Consider the following 21,256-nt stretch of genomic DNA (forward strand, 5'->3'; position numbering starts at 1 on the left):
CTTGCACAATTGGTGGCTGACTAAATACTTTTTTGCCCCACTGTAGCTCCACTTTGACTCAGACGCCAGCAAGGTGGAGGTTCTGGTGTGGGCTGGTATTATCAAAGAAGAGCTGGTTGGACCCTTTCTGGTTGAAGATGGACTCAAAATCAACTCCTGAACCTACTGCCAGTTTTTGGAAGACCCTTCTTCCCTCAGTGGTACAGGAAGAAGTCTGGATCTTTAAGAAGACCAGGATCTTCTACAGGACGATGCTCCATCACATTCATCGCAGTACTCCTCTGAGAAAGGCCTTAAAGATGAAAGAATACTGACATGGCCCTTTTCCTCACCTGACCTAAACCCTACTAAGAATGTGTGGGCACTTCTTAAATGGGAGATTTAGGGTGAAGGGAGACTCCTCTCTGAACAGAGTCTGGGAGGCTGTGGTTGATGGTCCACAGATCCAGAAACTGAAGGCTTGGGACTGTTATTGAAAAGAAGGGAGGCGATATTGGTATCTGGTCTTTTTTGAAACGTCAGAAATGTTTATTTGTACATGTTGAGTTGTTTGTTTGTTTTGAGTTGTTTGTCACTTTAACAGGTGAAAAATAAAGATGTGAAATAGTAACATACTGGTTTTTCTTTTAGTTGCATGATAATTCTGCACACTAATAGTTGCCCAATAATTGTGTAAGAAAGCCAAAACCTCACTTTTACTTTCTTAAATATTGAGACTTGAGGTTTATTATAATTTTGGATTGACTGAGAGCTCTGTAGTTGTTAAATAATAAAAATGAATCCTCAAAATACAGCTGGCCTAATGATGTGCACAGTGTACGGTCAACACATTTCACATAACTGTATTTGGTGAGTTGTAAGCAATAATATGAACCTAATGTTTTTTTTATTTAAACTCAACGTTTCAGTTGTGTTTGGAAGACACTTTCCAGAGTTAGCTCACACCTTCTTTACAAATGTTCTCTCACTTCTACATTTCTTTGCTGTTTGTTTCTTCTTGAAATACCCAGAGAAAGGGTTTGCACAGCTAACAGAGCAAAGAATACATGAAAAGTGATGACAGAAGACAATGATGAAACTAAAGGCGTTCTAATAAAGAATGTTTGCTGACAGAAAGATTGTTCATCTATCTCTAATGGAAGAAACAACAGATGATGAAAAAAATATATTTTTACTAAATAAAGAAAGTTGTTTTTGACCCATGTTGGTGTTCAGATCTGTACCAATAAACACAGATGTTTGACTACATAGTAAATCAGAAAACAAAACAGTATAACACTTGAGAGTGTCACACTTGAGTTTTAATTCCAAAGATAAATGTATCATATCAGTGCACTGAGCTTTTGAAATGTTAATGTTTCGAATTGTTTTAGGAGGGCCAGTGATTTCAATTCTCAGTACAAATCGACACATTGACTGACTTAAGGAAGATAATAAAAATGTATTACTTTGTAGTTTTGTGTTACAAAACAAAGGCAATGAAAATCTTATGTCGCGTGCTCCTCCAACAACTCAACATACATGGTGCAAAAGATAAATAAAATAGTGAAAAAGAGAGAAGAATATTTACAATATCAACAATACAGATTTGAGGATGTGAAATATATACATAGGGATTGCACATTTGCCAGAAGTAAACTCGGTAGAGGAGGCCTGTTTTCACGTTTCCTCAGCCTGACCAGGACCCCGGCCCGGGAACCTCGTGGTCTCTTCCTCCTGCGCTCCACAGGTAGAGCTCCAGCAGGTAAACACGGAGACTCTCCATTGTTTGCAGGTCGTCGTGGATTATTGCTGTCCACCAGCGACCTGATGTGTAAAAGTTGTTCTCTATCATATTGGATGATAGGGCTCGCTTGGGCGGTTAGCATGTTGCAAAAAAAGTTAAAAACAACCAACAAAGTAAAACAATAAAAACACTAAGATGTGGAGTTGTTGAGGAGCTCGAGACACGGCAGCCATCCTCGGCGCCATCTTACTAATTATATTTCAATATTCCCCCAAAACCCCTTACTCTATTACAAACAACCCCAAAGGCCATTCCGGGTTTTATTCTTAAAATATTTCTACTAATAAACCGAGCACAAAAGTATAGTTCAGTCTGTAAACTATTGAAAAAAGTAGTGTTATCTGGCTACTTCTCCCCTGCTCTGCTCTCTTCTCCTGAATTTGACTTTCACATTCCAGTTAATACTTTCTTGCATGTTAGTTTGAGGTCATTTTTCTGCTGGAGGTTCCCCCCTCTGCAGGTTTCCTCGGACACAGATGACTTTGGGACATTTTTAGGAGGATGAACAATGAAACACCCCAGCCAGTCCGAATTTCCTTTGTTTATATCTGCACTATACCCCTGGTCCTCCTAAGCAGAGCACAGCAGCACAGCAGGCAGGTTCATATTGGGGGTCATCCACAGGAGCTCTGAACAATCCATCTGGTACCATGTTGTATCCCCCTTTACAGTATTATACAGTAAAGCAGAACTCCATGAGACAGGGAGCCCTCGGGATCAGGAGTGTGCCGGGTTATTTGGTTTTGAAAACCTAGACATGAGTCTGGGTTAATATAAAGTTTCTGCCCATACAGCAGGGCATTCTTACTCTGTAGGAAAATAATTACACTCGACTGGTGAAGGCAAGGACCTGCTCTGTACCCGGCCCAGTGTGCTGATCCAAAACAAAGCATGTAGGCCGACATCAGTGGCATCAGTGTGGACTATGAAGGGAAGGTTGACGTGCAGTTCTTTGATTCAGTGGGAAAGGGTTATCTTGTACTTAACTCCAACTTAAAGGTCTCCTATTATACTATATTTGAACATACAAAACGTGTCTGTGAAGTGTTTTGCTGAAAATACCAAACGGATCCCCCATTGTAGCATGCCTCATCTCCGTCTATTTCAGCCCTGTTCCTGAAGTGCTGATTCTGTGACTGTAGCTTTAAATGAACTAGCTGCTGCTGGCCGCGCCCCTTTGGAGCTGCTGCTGGCCACGCCCCTTTGGAGCTGCTGCTGGCCACGCCCCTTTGGAGCGTCATGATCTCTCCTCTGAAGAGAGTTTTCTACCGGGAGAAACTCAGCTAAACGCTGCCGTGATTAAACACCATATTATGTTCCAAACCACATCCAGCATTATTTCTGAAACTCTTCTCAGTGTTTACCACTAGAACAGAGACATTATATGTATTATATATACAACAACTCTAAGTCCCTCCTGCAGACATCCTGCTGAACATACACACACACACAGCTGGGGAGGGGATTTAGCTCGTGACTGTATATGTGGGACGATAGGTTGGGACGTGTCACGTGGGCGGGACGTTGCCAGGAGTTCAATGTCAGCCCACATTTTGGATGACGTCATAACCAAAACCAAATCTGGATCAGCTTGTTGTCACCCGTTTTTAGAGATGTGGGTAAGGAGGAAAAAAGAGAGGGTTGTATTTTCTGTCACTTTGTGAGACTACTTACACATGGGGACACATATCAAAACGTGCATTTTGCATAATAGGAGACCTTTAACTCCAGCAGAGGAATCAGAATGGGCCCAAAACTTCAGTGGATTTTGGAAGTATTGACTCTTTATGTTCACTGTAAGACTGGCCTCACATAGCTTGTCCAGCACTCTTGTATCCAGTAGCGGGCCGTGCATTTCTCACCTTTAGTAGTTTCTTTCCTAAATAAATCCACCTCTTAATAAAATCATTGTGACATCACAGAAACCATTACTATTACACAGAAATGTAGTATAACAGTTTCATTCTGCAGCTCGTTCACCCGATCCTTCTCCAGTTGCTGACCAGGTGCATCAAGAGAGGTAACATATTTCAGGATTCGTTATTATAATCGGTTCTTCTTGTTATATATTCTGGCGCAGGGGTGGTTTGGGCGATTTGGGCGATGCACTACCAACAGGAAAAAGAGGGAATTTTGTTTCTGACACAGCAGCAGTCGTAATCAGTGTTCTAGACCAGTGGTACTCAACCTTGTCCTAATCAGGAGCCACATTGACGAAAAAATATTTTTGCAAGAGCCACAATCCAAAAACGCTCCTTTCCTCCCTGAAAGCATTATGCATTTGAGAATATGGATCATAGTAATATGTTACTAAGGAATGAAAAGCATAATGTACAGTGCAATAACTGTGATTTATTATTTTCACTGCAACCACAAAACACACATTGCTGATCATCACTGCCCATTACAACAGATAACAGACAGCATGTTTACTGATCATCACAGTCCATATAACAGCAGATTATAGACAGCAGGGGTTGTCAGAAGAGTAATGTTGTACTTACTTCACACTCAATGTGATTTCTGACACTCCTTCTGCCGCACAAGTGATTTGAAGTCGGGCTCTGTGCTGGAAACGGCGATCCGAAGGGCCTCTGTTGTGTGCTGCAGACTCAATCTGTTTCGGTTGGGACATTTTATTTTTGAGAGCGCAGAGAATGCTGCTTCACACCGGTATGTGGACGGAAACATTGAGATGATGCGTCTTGCCAGTCTGGAGATATTTGGTAGATGCCCCACCAGTTTCCAAAAGTCCACGACATCTGTAATCCGAAACTGAAGCTGAAGTTCATCTGAGCTCTTTAACTCCACAAACTCCATTTGAAGCTGCACAAGTCTGAGCTGGTCGCTTATTTGCTTCATTTCATTGACCTCAATCAGGAATGGGTTTTTCACAAGTAAAAAAATATTGCTATGGTCCTTGAAGTCGTGGAATCTTGATGTGTAGTTTTGCTTGAGCTCAGTTAGCACGTCACAGAATTGTGATTGACAGGGCAGGAGAGCGTCTGCATGCATCGCCATCACTTTCTGCACGGTGGGGAAGAAACGGTAATCAGAACCACGGACACTTCGTTCAAGTACATCCAGTTTGTCAGAGAATACTCTGACAGCCGTGTAGAGCTCATACACGGTCTTGTTTCTTCCCTGCATCTTGAGATTAAGTTCGTTCAAGTGCTGCGTAATGTCACACAGGAACGCAACAGACAGCACCCACTCTTCATCATCCAAAAAGGAAAATCGGGAAGTCTCCCCTTGGCCGACAATGAAGGATTTCAGGGGTTCAAGCAGGTCCATGAAATGTGCAAGCATACGTCCTTTAGACAGCCATCTGATCTCGGTGTGGAACACCAAATCTCCATAGTGAGTGTTAAACTCCTCACACAGCAGTTTAAAATGTAGGTGGTTTCTTGCACGGGCCCTGATATAATTAACCACTTCGATTACATTTGCCATCACTTCATTCAGACATTTGAACTTAGCAAACAAGGCTTGTTGATGCACAATACAATGGTATGAGAAAATACCCTCAGCAGCAACCCCGCCGTTTTTCAGCGTTTCTTTCAACAAAGCCACGGCTCCGTTCCTCTTACCAAGCATCGCCGGTGCGCCATCTGTTGTGAATGCTGTGATTTTTTCTGGTCCAATGTTCAACTTTTCTAATGTTTCCAGCACAGCGTTTTTTATTTCAATGCCCGTTGTTCCATTTTCCAGTGAAACCATGTCAAGCAGTTCTTCTGTAATGTCAAACTTACTGTTGATGGCTCGGATAAAGATGAGTAATTGTGGCGTGTCATTGATATCCAAGCTTTCGTCCATTGCAAGGCTGACAAACTCAGCGGATGACAGTTTGTCCTTAAGAGTATGTGCAATGTTCTCTGAAATGTTTGATGCCCTCCTAGCTACAGTAGAATCCGACAGTGAATTTTTTTTGCCTCTCGTTCCAGGTCTTTTTTCTCAGGAAACAACGTTGAACAAGCCAGCAGTATGCAATCCTTCACCATTTCTCCATCAGTATATGGCTTCATCTGTTTCATCAGTTCATGTGTGATTTTGTAGGATGCCTCTGTCGCTCTGTCACTCGTATTAGTGTGGAATAAGTTTTTTTGAGCAGTTCGGTTCTGTTTGAGTCTCGCCAGCTTTTCCGCCCTCAGCTCTCCACCTTTCGGAAAGTCGGTGCTGAACTTCGGGTGTTTTGTGTCGTGATGGCGCTGCAAATTGGACCTTTTAAATTGTGAAATGACGTTGTCACAAAGCAGGCAGATGCATTTTCCCGAACCGGTGGAGACGAAGAAAAACTCGAGTTCCCAGTCCTCTTTAAATGTTCGATATTCCTCTTCATATTTTCTTTTCCTATATTCCTTTGCCATTTTTGCGTAGTGCTGTATGCTAGTTTTCCCAGTGTGACGGATCATTTATCTCGCGCACCTGCAATCAGAGCGGAAACCTGAAATCATTTGTGATTGGTTGTTCAGAGGGAGGGGGGAGGGGCGGCTTAATACACGTGACTTGTGAGTGATAATGAAATGTTGATGAATTCTGCTGACAATGTTTTTGTTTTTCGTTTTTTAAAGATTTTTTGAGATTTTTATTTTTTTTAAGTGGGACTTAAAAGAGCCGCAACTAGTCTTAAAGGAGCCGCATGCGGCTCGCGAGCCGCGGGTTGAGTATCGCTGTTCTAGACGTTAGATCTATCAAAAATGTCATTGTCCAATCAGACTAAAGTCGTGCTTCACATGGTCCCACCCCTTCAGGTGCGATTTCAGTCAGGTTGAAAATCGCCCCAGGGTTCTCTCATAGACTCTCATGTAAAATACATTTTTTTCAAATATCAGAGCTTTCAATGCAATCTCTATGGGTTCTGGGAGGGCTTGCCCTTACGCGCTTTCGTCATACGTAACTAAGAAAAAAAGCGGGCTATGGCAAGCCCTTTTAACATTTAATAGCTAGACTGGATATGTGTTGCAGATATCTGAAATTCAGTTTTGCCTTGTCAAAATTTACATTTCAGATATCCACAAAGACATTCCTCCTAGGACGAATGACGTCACTTTTGCCATTCATGTGATTTCTCATTACAGATATCTACAACTCAGTTGCAGATATCCACAATGTGAATTACAGATATCTGCAACTGAATTGTAGATATCTGTAATTCCAGTTTGAGATATCTACAATTTGATTCTGACTAGTCATAATTCCATTTCAAGATATCTTTAATTCACCTTAATTCAAGATATCTACATGTTCATTTTCAGATATCTTAAATTAAGTTTAACTAGGCAAAATGACGTTGTAGATATCTGTAACTGGAGATAAGGATAGTCATAATTGAATTGTAGATATCTATTATCAAGTTATAGATATCTTGAAAATAATTTTGATTAGAGATATCTGAAATTGGAGATATCTGTAACTTTCATTCTGCCTAGTCAAAATGTAATTAGAGATATCTTGAATTAGAGTTTTGTCTAGGCGAAAAGACGTTGCAGATAGGCCCGCCTCCTCCTTTAGGCCGGATTGGAGCGAGTTGTTGTTCAAATCATCAAATCAGTGCTCGAATTATGTGGGAGCCAGAGGGAGCCGAGCTCCCATAGAGTGATGACTGGCTCCCATGAAAGCAACAAAGTCAAATTTTTGAGGGGGTCTCTCATATCTGAAGGTGTCTGCCATATATTGCATTGTAATTTAATCGTAAACAACACTCATTATCCATCCCTTTGCGGTCTCCAACCATTAAAGACGTTACATTAAAATAGGCTAATACCGGACGTGCTTATACGCTCAAGAGCGCAGCATACTGCACTTCACCACCACACCACTAGGCTACGTGAGCAAACTGGATAAGATCGATTTGACAGCACTCGCAAGTCCGAAGAAGTCACATAAAAATGTGCTTTTGAGGTAAAGACCAACAACACATCTTAAATTTAAATGTAATTGCCAGTTATGCCGCCGAAAAAAAAGGCCAATCATCAAATCAGTGCTCGAATTATGTGGGAGCCAGAGGGAGCCGAGCTCCCATAGAGTGATGACTGGCTCCCATGAAAGCAACAAAGTCAAATTTTTGAGGGGGTCTCTCATATCTGAAGGTGTCTGCCATATATTGCATTGTAATTTAATCGTAAACAACACTCATTATCCATCCCTTTGCGGTCTCCAACCATTAAAGACGTTACATTAAAATAGGCTAATACCGGACGTGCTTATACGCTCAAGAGCGCAGCATACTGCACTTCACCACCACACCACTAGGCTACGTGAGCAAACTGGATAAGATCGATTTGACAGCACTCGCAAGTCCGAAGAAGTCACATAAAAATGTGCTTTTGAGGTAAAGACCAACAACACATCTTAAATTTAAATGTAATTGCCAGTTATGCCGCCGAAAAAAAGGCCACCTGCACCGAATTCATATTCGGCCCTGACCAGTTTCGGTTTTACCACTAAAAAAACAAAAATAGTTGCAGATTTAGAATCAGAAAATGGCCTAGCAACAGCTAGTTCTAGCCAGGCGCCTAACTCTACTGAGCCAGAGGACGTTGTGGCTACAACCAGTCATCATGATGTTTTAGCTGGGACACTTACCAATGACGATGAGGACGTTGAGGAGGAATTGGACGGAGAAGAGGCTGTGGAGACGGGGGTCGGGGTCCGGGACCGATATGGAACTGAAGCACCTGCGCCACCTGCCTCAGAACTGGGGGCTCACACAGTGGCGATCGTGGAAGGAGAGAAATCCATGGTTGTGTACAAGTGAGAGTGGCCTTGGGTGCGCTCCCTGCCAGGCAGCAAAAACTCTCTTGCTCCATGAAAAAAAGACTGGGGTGCACCTTTTGGATGCGTGGGTTAATGGGACCGTCAGTAGCTCATTGCAAAAGCAATTACGTAAGAAGATTTACCTGCACCGGGACAGCCTTGCTCATAAAAGAGCAGTGGAGATAGCAGAATTAAAACAAAAAGATGTTCTGCCCACCAAAGTTGTAGAGCTGAGTTTGGCTGCCATCGACGTTACATCAAGCTCATTTAGGGCGGCGTACACTATAGCCAAAGAGAGATTGCCATACACCAAAATGACGCCGATCATGACAGTTAATGAGCTTAATGGTGCAACAGTGGGCCCTGCACACCGCTCCGATCACTCCTGTGCTGCTATTGTGAAACATATAGCAGATGAAATGAAAAGAAGACTTGTTTCCCATGTCTTGAAACTCGACTCACGTATCAGCATAACGTTGGATGAAAGCACTGTGCATGGACGCTCCTATATGATTATCTACATGAGGTGCGATGTAACAGGTAATGGAGACGTAGAGAACGTGTTTTTGGACATTGTTGAGTTGGAAAAAGGAGATGCAGGATCTCTTTACAATGCGTTAAAAGACAGTCTTCAAAATGTGGGGATAGAGGCAGAATTTCTTAAGAGGAACTTCATCAGCATAGCCACAGACGGAGCTGCTGTCCTTACCGGTAGGCATACAGGACTCATTGAAAGACTTAAACAAGACTTCCCTCGACTGCAGGATGTACATTGCCTGGCACACCGATTAGAACTAGCTGTTAATGATTCTTTGAAGGCTGTGGCTGGGTGCAACCATTTTGACATTTTTATTTCAAAGCTTCATAGTCTGTATCACCAATCCACCAAAAACGCACGGGAGCTTGAAAATGCTGCTAGGGAACTAAACATGCAGATTTTAAAAATAGGCAAAGTCTTCACAATCAGGTGGGTGGCAAGCAGTTTCCGGACAGTTAAAGCTGTGGTGAAAGATTTTCCTGTTTTGGCACAGCACTTTACAATGGCCAGCGAAGATGCCTCGCGCAACGGTGTGGAGAGGGCGAAGTATGGTGGCCTACTCAAGCATCTGACATCTACTGGCTTCCTCTCCGATTTGGCAGTGATGAAAGATGTGCTTCGTGAACTGCAGGGGCTCTCATTGAGACTACAGAGAAGGGACACGTCTCTGGTGGATGGCAGCAGACAAATCCATCAAACCACCGAGATACTGTCTGCTATGAAAGAAGATGCCGGTAAAACGGAATCCAAGATTCGCGCAGGCATAGCAAGTGGTCGGTTCAAAGGCGTTGTGCTTAGGGAAACGCAGCCTAAGATTAATAAACCCCAGTTTTATCAGTCCATCCTTGATAATCTCAGATCACGTCTTCCTGACAGTGAACTTATTGCCATGCTCAAGCCTCTAGATCAGCACTTTTGGCCTGCAGAGAGGTCAGACCTAATGCTATTTGGAGAGCGCGAAGTGGGGAGATTTGCAAAACTCCTCTGTGAATCTTCTACCGAGGCTATCGAGGAATTCCGAGATTGGAAGCTTCAAGGTTCTCAGGGGAATACTCTTAAGAAACTTATCGTCGCATGCCGCACTATACTCCCGACCTCAGCGGAGTGTGAGAGGGGTTTCTCGGCTTGCAATGACACAGACGATAAAACTAGGAACGGACTGCGTGCAGCGAGCCTCACTGCCCTGCTATTCATTGACTTGAATGGACCTCCTATTGAGAAATTCAACCCCGTGCCGTTTGTCCACTCATGGATTAAGAGTGGCCACCGGACATCAGCATCATGGATTCCTGGGCGCAGGCCCCAGCCAGCTGAGAGCAGGGCAGTTTGGTCTCTTTTGTCTCCGTAAAGCCCAACAAACATGATCAGAGCATCAAACTGAATTGTTACATGATGTGTGAGTTTTGTCTATATATGCGTTCATTGGGTTACATTATTTGACAAGTCCTGAGAATGTCATGTTTGCTGTTGAACTTGTGCTTTCTTCTATGTTGTTTGACAAAGCCATAGGCTACATAATGCATAACAGTTCACAGTCTAGCCTGTCCCTAAACTGAAATTCAAAAGAATATGTTTAATCTATTTCCGTAAAGCCCAACACGGTCAAACATGATCAGAGCATCGAACTGAATTGTTAGGCCTACATGATGCGAGTGTTTTGTCTATATATGCGTTCATTGGGTTACATGATTTGACAAGTGCTGAGAATGTCTGTTGAAGTTGCGCTTTCTTCTATGTTGTTTGACAAAGCCAATATAGGCTACATAATGCATAAGTTCACAGTCTAGCTAAACTGAAATTCAAAAGAATATGTTTAATCTATGTATTTGTATGTATTGCGATATTGGAATGAAATATGGACAATCAATAATATGTTTAAATTAAATGGAACCGATTTCTGTAAAACAAACCCCAAAAAATCTGTCTGTTGTGTTGTGCGTGTGTTACGTGTGTAAGTTGTGTCTACCGTGCGCAAAAGCGCCATTCGCACCTATTCGCGGCTATTTAATTGACATGTTAGGTTATGGGGGGGGGGCGGGGAGTCCAACTTGTTTTTATAAAATAGAGAGACCCCCTTGAAGACAAAAACATAATTCGAGCACTGCATCAAATCACAAACCTTTGTTAACTTAACTGTTAATTAGCACCATGTCGGAGCAGCCGGAGGGCGAAGGACTTTTTAATCGTCTTTTTAATGCTGCAGCCCGTGCAAGACAGGAGCTGGCAGCGAGAAATGATGATTCAGCTTTACTTTCCACAACAAGAAGACTATTTCGCCGGTGAGTTCGGGTACGTTTTCTTTTTTAACATCAGCATTGCTAATGTGCTAGCAGAAGTTTGGGGTAGCTGTTAAATAATATGCTAACTTAACTAACCTGTTTTGCTAGGTTGATGTATCGTGCTTCGTAACTGTAAAGTTATTTGCAGCATAATTTACTGGCCTAATGCACCAGCCTCATAAATATTTAAGCTTAATGTTAATTTACCTGTTACTGTTTCAACCTGAAACCAGTACCTACAGGCTATCATGGCTTTTTTTTTTTTTTAGTGTGGGAAGGGGCTCAAATAAAAAAAACTAAGAACTAGCTAACCTAAACTAATACATTTCTTTCTCAACTTGGAGTTAAAGTGAAGGAAGTTCAAGAATAGCATGCTGTAATTTTACGCATGATCATAAACTTAGAAATGCATGGCAAAAATTGCATGATAATGCCAAAGTAGGCTAATGCCAATGAATACAGTTGGTAACATGTTGGAAACATTTTAGCCAACAATGACTGCTGACACAGTTATGCATTTTTGTTTACAGGAGGATCTGGTGGCCGCAGGGAAAACCATATTTGGCAAGCAAAAGTGTTCCTCCTTCCAGGGCCAGATAATGGTATTCTGCCCCCCACAAAAGAACTTGATGAACTGGCTAAACTTGGATTAGGTTGAAGTATATCTTGTAGCGATGTTTGTGAAGAGGATGAAGGAGTCTCCGGAGACACCAGCTTGTATATAATAAGGTTTATTACAACAGCATAGCATCAGACACCAACACGGGCGATGCGGGGTTCCCAGAGCCAATTGTGGAAGTCCCCCGAACATTCTTTGTGCATACACTTTATAGGAGAAATGTGGGTGTGTGTGTGTGTGTCAAACTGCAATGTTCTATGAGGATGTGTACCCAAATAAGGTGAGATATACGTTAGTCTTTGCCTTGCTCATCCCTGGAGGTCTTCTGACGTAGTCCAGAGGTTTGTTATACAACCTCCTGTTGTACCACATCACTCTCTGCACTCTCTATGACCTCAGGGAGTAAACAACTGTATATGAACTGATTTACTATACCACCTAGGCCCTAACTTTGTACGCCCCACTCTAGGTGACCTAGGGCATCTTTAACGTATTCCAGATGTTGTTTTTCACTCTTCTTCCACCCAACCTTCCTCTGACCTCAGGGAGTATCTGCCCTGCTATATCTCCAGATTTAATACACCACAAGGTAAATGTGAGATTGAAGCACCAAAGAATTGAATGTCATTTATTTTTACACCTTATTATCTAACCTTCTTGCAAAGAAAACTGTAGAAATGAGCTGCTTTGAATTTTATGTTAGCTTGAGCCTGTCTGGTCCCATTTGTCATACTGTCTTTATATTGGGAAGCATTTGACTTAAAATACGTTTAGCATCTGTTTTAAAGAAATATTTTAGAGCAGTTTACTCTTTAATGCATTTTCATGTTTCCATGTACCCATTTTGATAGTTACACCTATGCCCTTCCAACACTTTCTCATGCCAAGGCATCACTTTGAAAGTTTCCAGGTATACGTCCCAATGAATCCTTTTGCATCCGCCATCTGAAGTTAGTCAATGGTGGTTAGGGTTAGTGTGAGGATCTGGGTAGTGCATTCAGAGGCTAAGCTACACCATATATCGTATGTTAATGTTCTTTCACATATAATGCCCAGAGGCTCAAATGTGTGATGCCCTTGGGAGTGAGACCAGGCTTTTTTTTTCTTTCATGTGCAATTTTCTTAGGAGTGTAGGGTTTGTTTCGTTTTAAAGCTGTTAACTTATTAGAAACAAATGATCTTAGGTTAACTGTGCTAGGCATACAGGTCTACTTTTGGGGTTTGGCAACACTATGATTTTGTCTGAAAATATAATAACACAGTTTGGATGCCTTGATTTGTGAAATGTATTGTCTTTGAAACTGGCATCTCGAACATTGTAGGAGTCAGGGCAAGATCCTAGCACACTTAAACAGTTTGTTAGGAGTCCTGAAATATCTTGTAGCAACCAATGAATGTGTTACTTTGCCATTAGAAACAGATTATACTGATGTTTACATTTCCATTTGTAGGTAAACCTGTACATGAGTCAACGGAGGCCGGACGGACACACTCAAAGATTGGGTTAAACTGGAGTTTATCTGAATTGAACAACTTTGTTTGCCAAAGCTACCCTCGCATCAGTTTAAATTTGGTAGGCTTTGTTCATAACTAGTCCTGCGTACCAGTATGCCGAACCGGTACTGGACTTTTAAAAAGTTTCGGTTCAAGTCTGCTCGCGAGATCTGTGTGACGTCAAGGGAAGCTAGCGATGTGATTGGCTTAGACATTCATGTGACGAAACTGCCACTAGATACTGCGAAGTGTAACCTGTGCGGGAAAGTGATCAAGTGCGCTGGGGTAACATCGAACATAGTGAGGCACTTGAGGCGAAACCACAAAATAGGAACTACTCCACATGCAGCCTCAGCCACATTGGCGGCGATGTTTGGCGAGCAACATAACAACGATCGAGGTAAGCTTAACAATACTTTTTTGGAAAATAAGCTTTAATTTTAAATAGGCTTGTAAAAAATAGGCATTCTTAGCTTTATATTATAAGATATACTAGTAGTAGCATCGGGACTGGCCGACTAGGGCGTTTATTCAGCGTCATCTTTTCTTGTGCGGGGAGCTTTTGGTTTGGTTACTTTAGTTTGGTAAATGAAATAAATGTTTGAACTTTGTAGTACACTAGTAGTTTACTGTAGTTGATGTCATAAGTCATTTGCAGACTAAGTGGCAAAAAGTGTTTGTAACTTTTTTTTTACATTTGTACTTTGTAGAGAAATGTAGACACAAGTTGGAAGGACAGTAGCAGGGAACACAATAAACTGGACGAGTTTGAATTTGAGTTGATTATGAGTTTATTTTCAATTTCAATTAGATTACAATAAGTTCACTTTAGGTACTTACACAAGCCCAGGTATAACACCATGTATTTCCTGAACCTGAACCTCTGGACTTGAGTCCGGACCTGAACCTGAATGTGAGTCCAGGTACGCAGCACTATTCATAACTGTAGGGAAGTCATATTAGACAACATATTAATATGTTTAAGGGGCCAGAATTACTGTTTCTCACCACTTAGGTAGGTATTGGAGTTTACATCTGGAGCCTCAACAGTGCCTCCACTGGGATTTCCACACCGTCCAGAAATTCAGTTCCTTCATGAGGGCAACAGAATCTTCCCAGAAGCAAATACTTGTGTTCTTGTACTCTGCCTGCCACTGCACTCTTCCTATGAAGCCTTCAAACAATACATGATGGAGGGAATTTTGCAAGCTCCAACCTTTGGACTTGCATCATGTCACTATATGTGTGTAAAACTTATGAATGGAGGTTCAGTCTTCACTTGAGCTATATTTGTGCATAGAAGTTATTTGATAGAATGCTGTGTTGAAGCAAGTCACTGGTTCAGATGGTAATTTTAGAATCTCCTGCACTGTCTTTTTTTAGATTCACTTAATATGAGTAACAGCTTACTTCAGTTGATTGGAGGCCATTCATTATTGAGTTTTTCAGTTAACACAAATTTATTGTGTAGTTTTTTGCTTTTATTTGTATTATGTTTTATAATGATTTAAAATGTTAAATGTTATTTTATTTATTTTGAAAATATATTATTATTTTCCTTAGGTTTTACAATACATTTATTTGGCTTATAATTCAAGGTTACTATGGTGACACTGTTGAGGTTGGTCTAATGAAATAGATACCCTTTATATACATGTTGATGAATACACAGCTTCTGTCAGAGCTGGAAGATGCAGTCTGACCAGAGGAGGGCTGTATAGAGGTCTGAGGTGAAGGAGGATGATCAGAACAGTCTGGACAGACAGTGGAAGGACAGAAGTCAGTACAAGCAAATGTGATATAATGAACAAAACTGTATAACATGGTGCGGAATGAACCCATTACTGCTGTCAGTTTATAAACAGACAGTTTATATTATTATATCACATTCAGTCATACTGACTTCTGTCCCTCCAGCGTCTGTCAAGACTTCTCTGGTCGTCAACCTCAACAGTCACCATAGTATGTCTGTAGACGACTGCAGCTGCACCGCCCATACCGCCTTATTTTAACAGAAAATATTACTTAAAGCTGTTGAAACTAAAAATGTCTTTCCATCCTGGATAATATATGCATGCAACCAATACACTTTTGTCTCTGGGCTTGGAATTGGACAAAACCTGAGTTTGCAAAATACTGACAATTGTAGTACAGCAAGCCTGATATTTTATGTTAAGATCAGAAATGTGTTGGATTGCATTGCGCACAGATGTCTGTTGTTGCTGAGTGAGGATGAGTTGAGGTAGCTCTACACTTAACAGCTGGGAACTCTTCCTCATCAAGTGTAGGCAGTGTTTGAATTCCATACCGCGCTAGGATGGCATCAATGTTTTGGTTGCTGTAGGGATTTTCACCAAACACATTGTTGACAGCTGTGCTGTCTGTTGCAATGTTTTTGAGCATGCCCTCTGTCCAGAGTTGAGTTGGTGTGCGATGATTTTCTGTTCGCAACGGATGGAGGTTCCAGGCCTGTCTAAACTGAATCTCAGGAAGATAAACAATATGCAGTGAAAGTCTGTGGACATCATTATCTGGGTTTAGAAGCTCTGAATCCTCTAAGGAGTAGAATCAAAATAGCCTGATTGATACTTCTTCTACGCCTGTAGATCATTGAACAGAAGATGGAATGTTAGCGTAAGCAGCTAACGCATATGATAATATATGAATGCATCTCCGTTTGAGATATATTTAACTTTCATTCTGCCTAGTCAAAACTGAATTACAGATATCTGCAGTTGTCATTTAAGATGTGTGACGAGTTGAATGTCGTTTTCAGCGACGTCATTACAGATGTCCATCTGTCGTTTGGACTAGTCACAATTACGTTACAGATATCTTGAATGACAATTCCAACTATCCAAAATGTAATTACGACTAGTCAGAAAGACGTTGTTGATATCTACAATGTTAATTCCTGATAGTCAAATGTAGCTATTAAATGTTAAAAGGGCTTGCCATAGCGTACTGTGTGTTGCCATCTAAGGGACACAAGAGGGATCTCAGTCTGAGTTAATCATCTAACAACTAATTGATATGGACCATATCAATTAGTTGACCCTAACCCATTCAATGTACCTATTGAATGGGTCACCTTAATCATTATCAGAAAAACAATTGCTCCCTCTGAGATATTTTTCAGGAGCCCCCACTGTTCTGGCGCTTGTGATTGATAGGCAAAGTCTCTGACACTTTCAGCCTCTCCCTGAACACCATTGCGCACCTAGTTCCTCCTTGTAGTCTTCTGACAGAAAGGCAGCCCTTTCCAGGAGTGGATTTCAGGGCAGCCTGCATCCTGCCAATCTCTTGCAGTCCCGAGAAGCACATTACACAGGGAGGCAATAATCTGCTCATCTGTGAGTGGATTGAGAGTCAGGAAATCCTGACACCTTTCCAGATATCAGATCACTAGTATCTCCCAAATATTTTAAATTGAAGGTTTACCATACACCTGCTCTTCACTTCTTCATGAACGGTGGATCCCACAGGTGAGTGAAAATGTTCCTCTGTCAGTCCAGCACAGATTAATTAAAATGAGGAAAGTTACATACTATATAAAAAAAGTAGGAACAAAACACCATAGCTAAAAAAACAATAACAGAAATGTACACCATGGTTAAAAAACCAACAACAACTAGTAGCAGTATATATATATATATATATATATATATATATATTTGAAAGTAATTGTTGGACCAGATTAGTTTATTGAAGAGTGACATTGTTGGGGTGGCATGCGTAAATGGTTCCAGGCCTGACTGAAACCTGGGTCCTTAGGGGAGTCAGAATACATTGGCCAGCAGCTTTACCAGGTGAACTATACTGCAGCCTGTAGCAGTATATTACCGTTTCTTTCCATTGTTAACACGCTAAAATTACACACATAGCACAATTATTTAAAGTGATACTCAGATGGTTAGACACCGATCTAGTTTCTTCCCTCCATGTCTGCAGGGAAAATGTTCCTGTTGATGATGTGGCCAGACCCAGCCAGGTGGTGGTGAAATGCAGCCTAAATATTTCTATTTCTTCTTTTGTTTCGAAAAACAAAATCTCGAATTGTAATTGTCTGTGCTCTGCATGCATGTTGTGCTCATTAGTTGTGTAGAAAAATAAATAAGGTTTGTCTCAACAGAATATTTGTGTTTCTGCACATATTTCTTTGGTGCTGAATTCTCCCCATACAGAAAAGCCCGTAAAAATGAGTGTGCTTTAGATAGATCATGAGTGTGTAGTTGGTGGGACAAAGTATCTTTTACTATAAATGAAGTTTGTGCCATTTGGTGCAAAAATTTGGTAAGTGCTCATGTAGTTCTGGGTGCAGTGCTTCATTTTGAAGGATATATGAGGCGTTTTGCACTTTGAGTGTGTGGTTTTGTGAATTGTATTTAGTGCTTTGAGAAAATGAGCCCTGCTTTCAAAAAATGCGTTTTAGCAATTGAAAAAATAAAAATAAAAACCTTATCAAATTAAACTAGCGTGAGTATTTACGGATTGAAACATAAATAAGAACAAATCATTTAATTGAATGAGTGTATATTGCGTCTTCGCAGGATTTATTTTGTGATTTTGTCCATGTTTTTGTGTAAATTAATTCTGATGCTGCTGTTGGTCCACAATAACTTGCAAGCAAAAATGTATTTTCTTTATGCCATTTTAGGCCTTTTCTCCTAAAACAAAATTATGTATTTAACTCCCGACCAGTTGTGTGTGTTTATCCAACATTTTATTATATTAAAGAGCAGGGTACTGAAACCGAGGTGAGACATGTGCTAAGCTAGATCTATAAAAAAGATTGTGTAAAAAATAAATCAGTGGAGCCTCATCTAAAGAGAGAGGGAGATAGGCGTGCTGTCAGGGCATTGAGAGAGAGAGCAGATGTAATCCTCCGACTATAAACCAGAGCAAAGAGCGAGGCAGCCTCAGTGTGAAGGATGAGAGATGGAACGCCGTCCTGCGCTCTGATGACAGATGGCGGATCCTCGGATGTGAGCAGCAGCCTCCAGCAGGATGAACGGTCCGCTCGCGCTCTGCTGCCTCCTCCTCTGCGCTCACACTCTCAGCCTCATAGACGGTGAGTCCACATCACGTCTTATTTGATGAGGTTAAGAGGGCCGATCAAAGTTTGGTATTGTTAAAGGCTGTAGAAAGCTCTAGGCAATTTATTCAGGCAGTTTTGTTGGGAGGTAACATGGCATACAGTGTATTCACTTTATAGCTGAAAGCTGAGATCATGGGGGGTGTCAACCTCAGGGTTTCAAGTCTCTCAAGCTGCACTCTCTCTAACATCCAGCAGGGGCAACTCAACTGGGAACAACATGAACTCTGTCTCTGTTCGGTGTTAAAACACTAAGCCTCTCACAGAGTGATTCCAGTTTATCGAAGTTGAATGAACATTTTGGTTATCTAAACATGTCTGTTCAATATTCATTTGTGATTTGCTCTTCGCTGTTGTGTAAACAATATAAATGTCTACAGCCAACGAGCCAAGTTCAAGGCTTTAAAACCGTAGTCTTTTGAAATCCTTGCTCTCATAGAGTCTTCCAATATCCGTTTTTTATTTAAAGGGTTTGCGGGAGAGGGAGTCAGATCCCCAGCCCGACCTGTGGATACTTAAGAAAAAAAGCAACACAAATAACAAATTTGCCACAGGGTCCGTACAAACACTCACAGAGGATATTAAAATCATCCCAAAACAAACCCCACAATTAAATGTAGCAACGACTAGAAAGTCAATCACGAGATACTTTGTGTCAGAGGGAACTCACATGTCCGTACAGACCGGTGCAGAAAGAGGTCATCTTACCTAATGCTGTTAGATTTTTCCCCTCAGGGATATAAAGCCCATTGTCTGACTCTGACCCATATTGTTCAAGGTAATCTGTACTTTGGAATGATTAAATCTATTCAAACCTCAAAAGTGCATGGATTTTAATCCCAAACCATAATTCACAGATCTGCTGTCTGTGATCTTGGGAGACTGTCTAGGTTTTGGATTATAAAGATAGACTTCTTCCACCTGCAGAAAGCCACAGAGGAAGCATGGAGCCAGTAACCGGGGGGTATTATAAATATAAATTATATATATGTTGCGTGGCCTCACCTGATTTCCCTATAACTGATATTTAAGTGATTCATTAATTAATCCTCATCCTCACGCTCTATTTCCTTTCAGTTAGGGTTTAATTATAGTATCTCCCAACCTTTTAAATAAATTAAACTCTTAACATTAGTTGAATGATTTTTCAATATCCCAGTGCATGTGTATTTTAACCAGTGTTACCATGTTACACACTCTCTGTTTGTTGGTGGGAGACAGCAGAGTGTGGGGATCCTGGGAACCTGGTGTTTAGCGCTAATAAGCAAATGTTGGCATGCTCGAGCTTTAGTTCAGCTTCTGCAGAGCCACTATCACAGCTGTAGACTCTGGGTATTTTATATTTATTTTTGTTTACAGACACAACATGTTAATCAGTGATCTTCAAACAGGATCAGACTAGCTGCTTTGCCCGCCTCAATAGCCCTGAATTGTGCTCTGCACCACACTAACATGACATGATCAGAACATCTATCTTACTGTCAGTTGTACGGAATGGTTTGTTGTTGTTTTTTCTCATGAAAAGAGTTCCTGATGTTTGGAAGAAGAAAGAAATGTTATATGCCGGTCTACTTTAAGGGGCCCTTGTTAGCCAGATGACATGTGTAGCTGCCCTGGATATACAGCCCCGGAAAAAATTAAGAGGCCACTTCAGCATTATCATTTTCCCTTGTTTTATATTTTATAGGTATGTCTTTGAGTTAAATTATTTTTTATTTTATTTTATTCTCTAAACTACTGACTATTTTTTTCTGTGTTGGAATTCAACAGACACTGGACTGGCTGCCATACATGCAGAGATAAAGATTTAACAAAAAATTGTAGTGGTCTCTTAATTTTTTCCGAAGCTGTATATGCTATCACAGATAGATATTTTTCACACTGTAGCAGCACCAGTTGACCATTGTCTTGTAGTCTTTCTATTTGCTCCTGATGAGTTTGACTTTGGAGTCTTTTGTCTGACTAGAATTGTACAAAGTGACGTGGCTGCAAAGGACAGCTTTATCTCGTACAGCAAAGACAACAGCTCACAGCTCTCTATAGGCTAAGTGGTTGAATTTTCCTTTCCATATTTGTGTCATTAAAGTAGAGCAGAGCCGCCGGTCCACATGCAGAGCTAAGCTGTGGAACAGGCATATCACTCCTCAATATCTCATTTCACTAACCTTAATCTCATTCCAAAATATGCTCTCCCTCAGCTAAATGATTGATTTCTGTTGTTTACCGAGGACATTATGAAACTGTTGTCATGTGCAAGTGCTGTTTTTTTGTTTTCTTCCATCATTTTATTGCTGATATATGTTAATCTCTCTGCCACATTGTTTGTGTGTGTGGAGAGAGTGGGGCTTTGCAAATTGCTGGCTCTCTGGATGAAAAACTGGAGGGAGGATTAAAAGGAAAAACATGGGGAAAATAATCTGTAGGCAGGCTGACGTCATGCAGCAGGCCAGCGCTGTGGAGGTAAGGGTCCCTGTGTGACATCAGAGCCCCCCCCCCCCCCCCCCAGATCCCCCCAGCAACGAACAGCGCAGTTCTGAAAGGTGACTTTGTTTATAGTCCCAGTCCACGTGTCAGAGGGGATCTCACACAAAAACACACACACACACACACACACACACACACACACACACACACACACACACACACACACACACACACACACACACACACACACACACACACACACACA

The 21,256-nt window shown here is 41.3% G+C and overlaps 1 protein-coding gene across 2 annotated transcripts in view; it reads left to right on the forward strand.

Moving 5' to 3' along the window:
- Window positions 1–18,404: 18,404 nt before the first annotated feature.
- The window catches only part of LOC134868419 (immunoglobulin superfamily member 21-like), a 34,407-nt gene continuing 31,555 nt past the window's right edge, over window positions 18,405–21,256 (forward strand). For both annotated transcript variants that reach the window (XM_063889541.1, XM_063889548.1), the window contains exon 1: window positions 18,405–18,543. In XM_063889541.1, coding sequence (XP_063745611.1) covers window positions 18,480–18,543 — 64 coding nt within the window. In that variant the 5' untranslated portion in view covers window positions 18,405–18,479. The remainder of the gene's footprint in view (window positions 18,544–21,256) is intronic.

Source organism: Eleginops maclovinus, chromosome 1, assembly GCF_036324505.1.
Source record: "Eleginops maclovinus isolate JMC-PN-2008 ecotype Puerto Natales chromosome 1, JC_Emac_rtc_rv5, whole genome shotgun sequence".
NCBI lineage: Eukaryota > Metazoa > Chordata > Actinopteri > Perciformes > Eleginopidae > Eleginops > Eleginops maclovinus.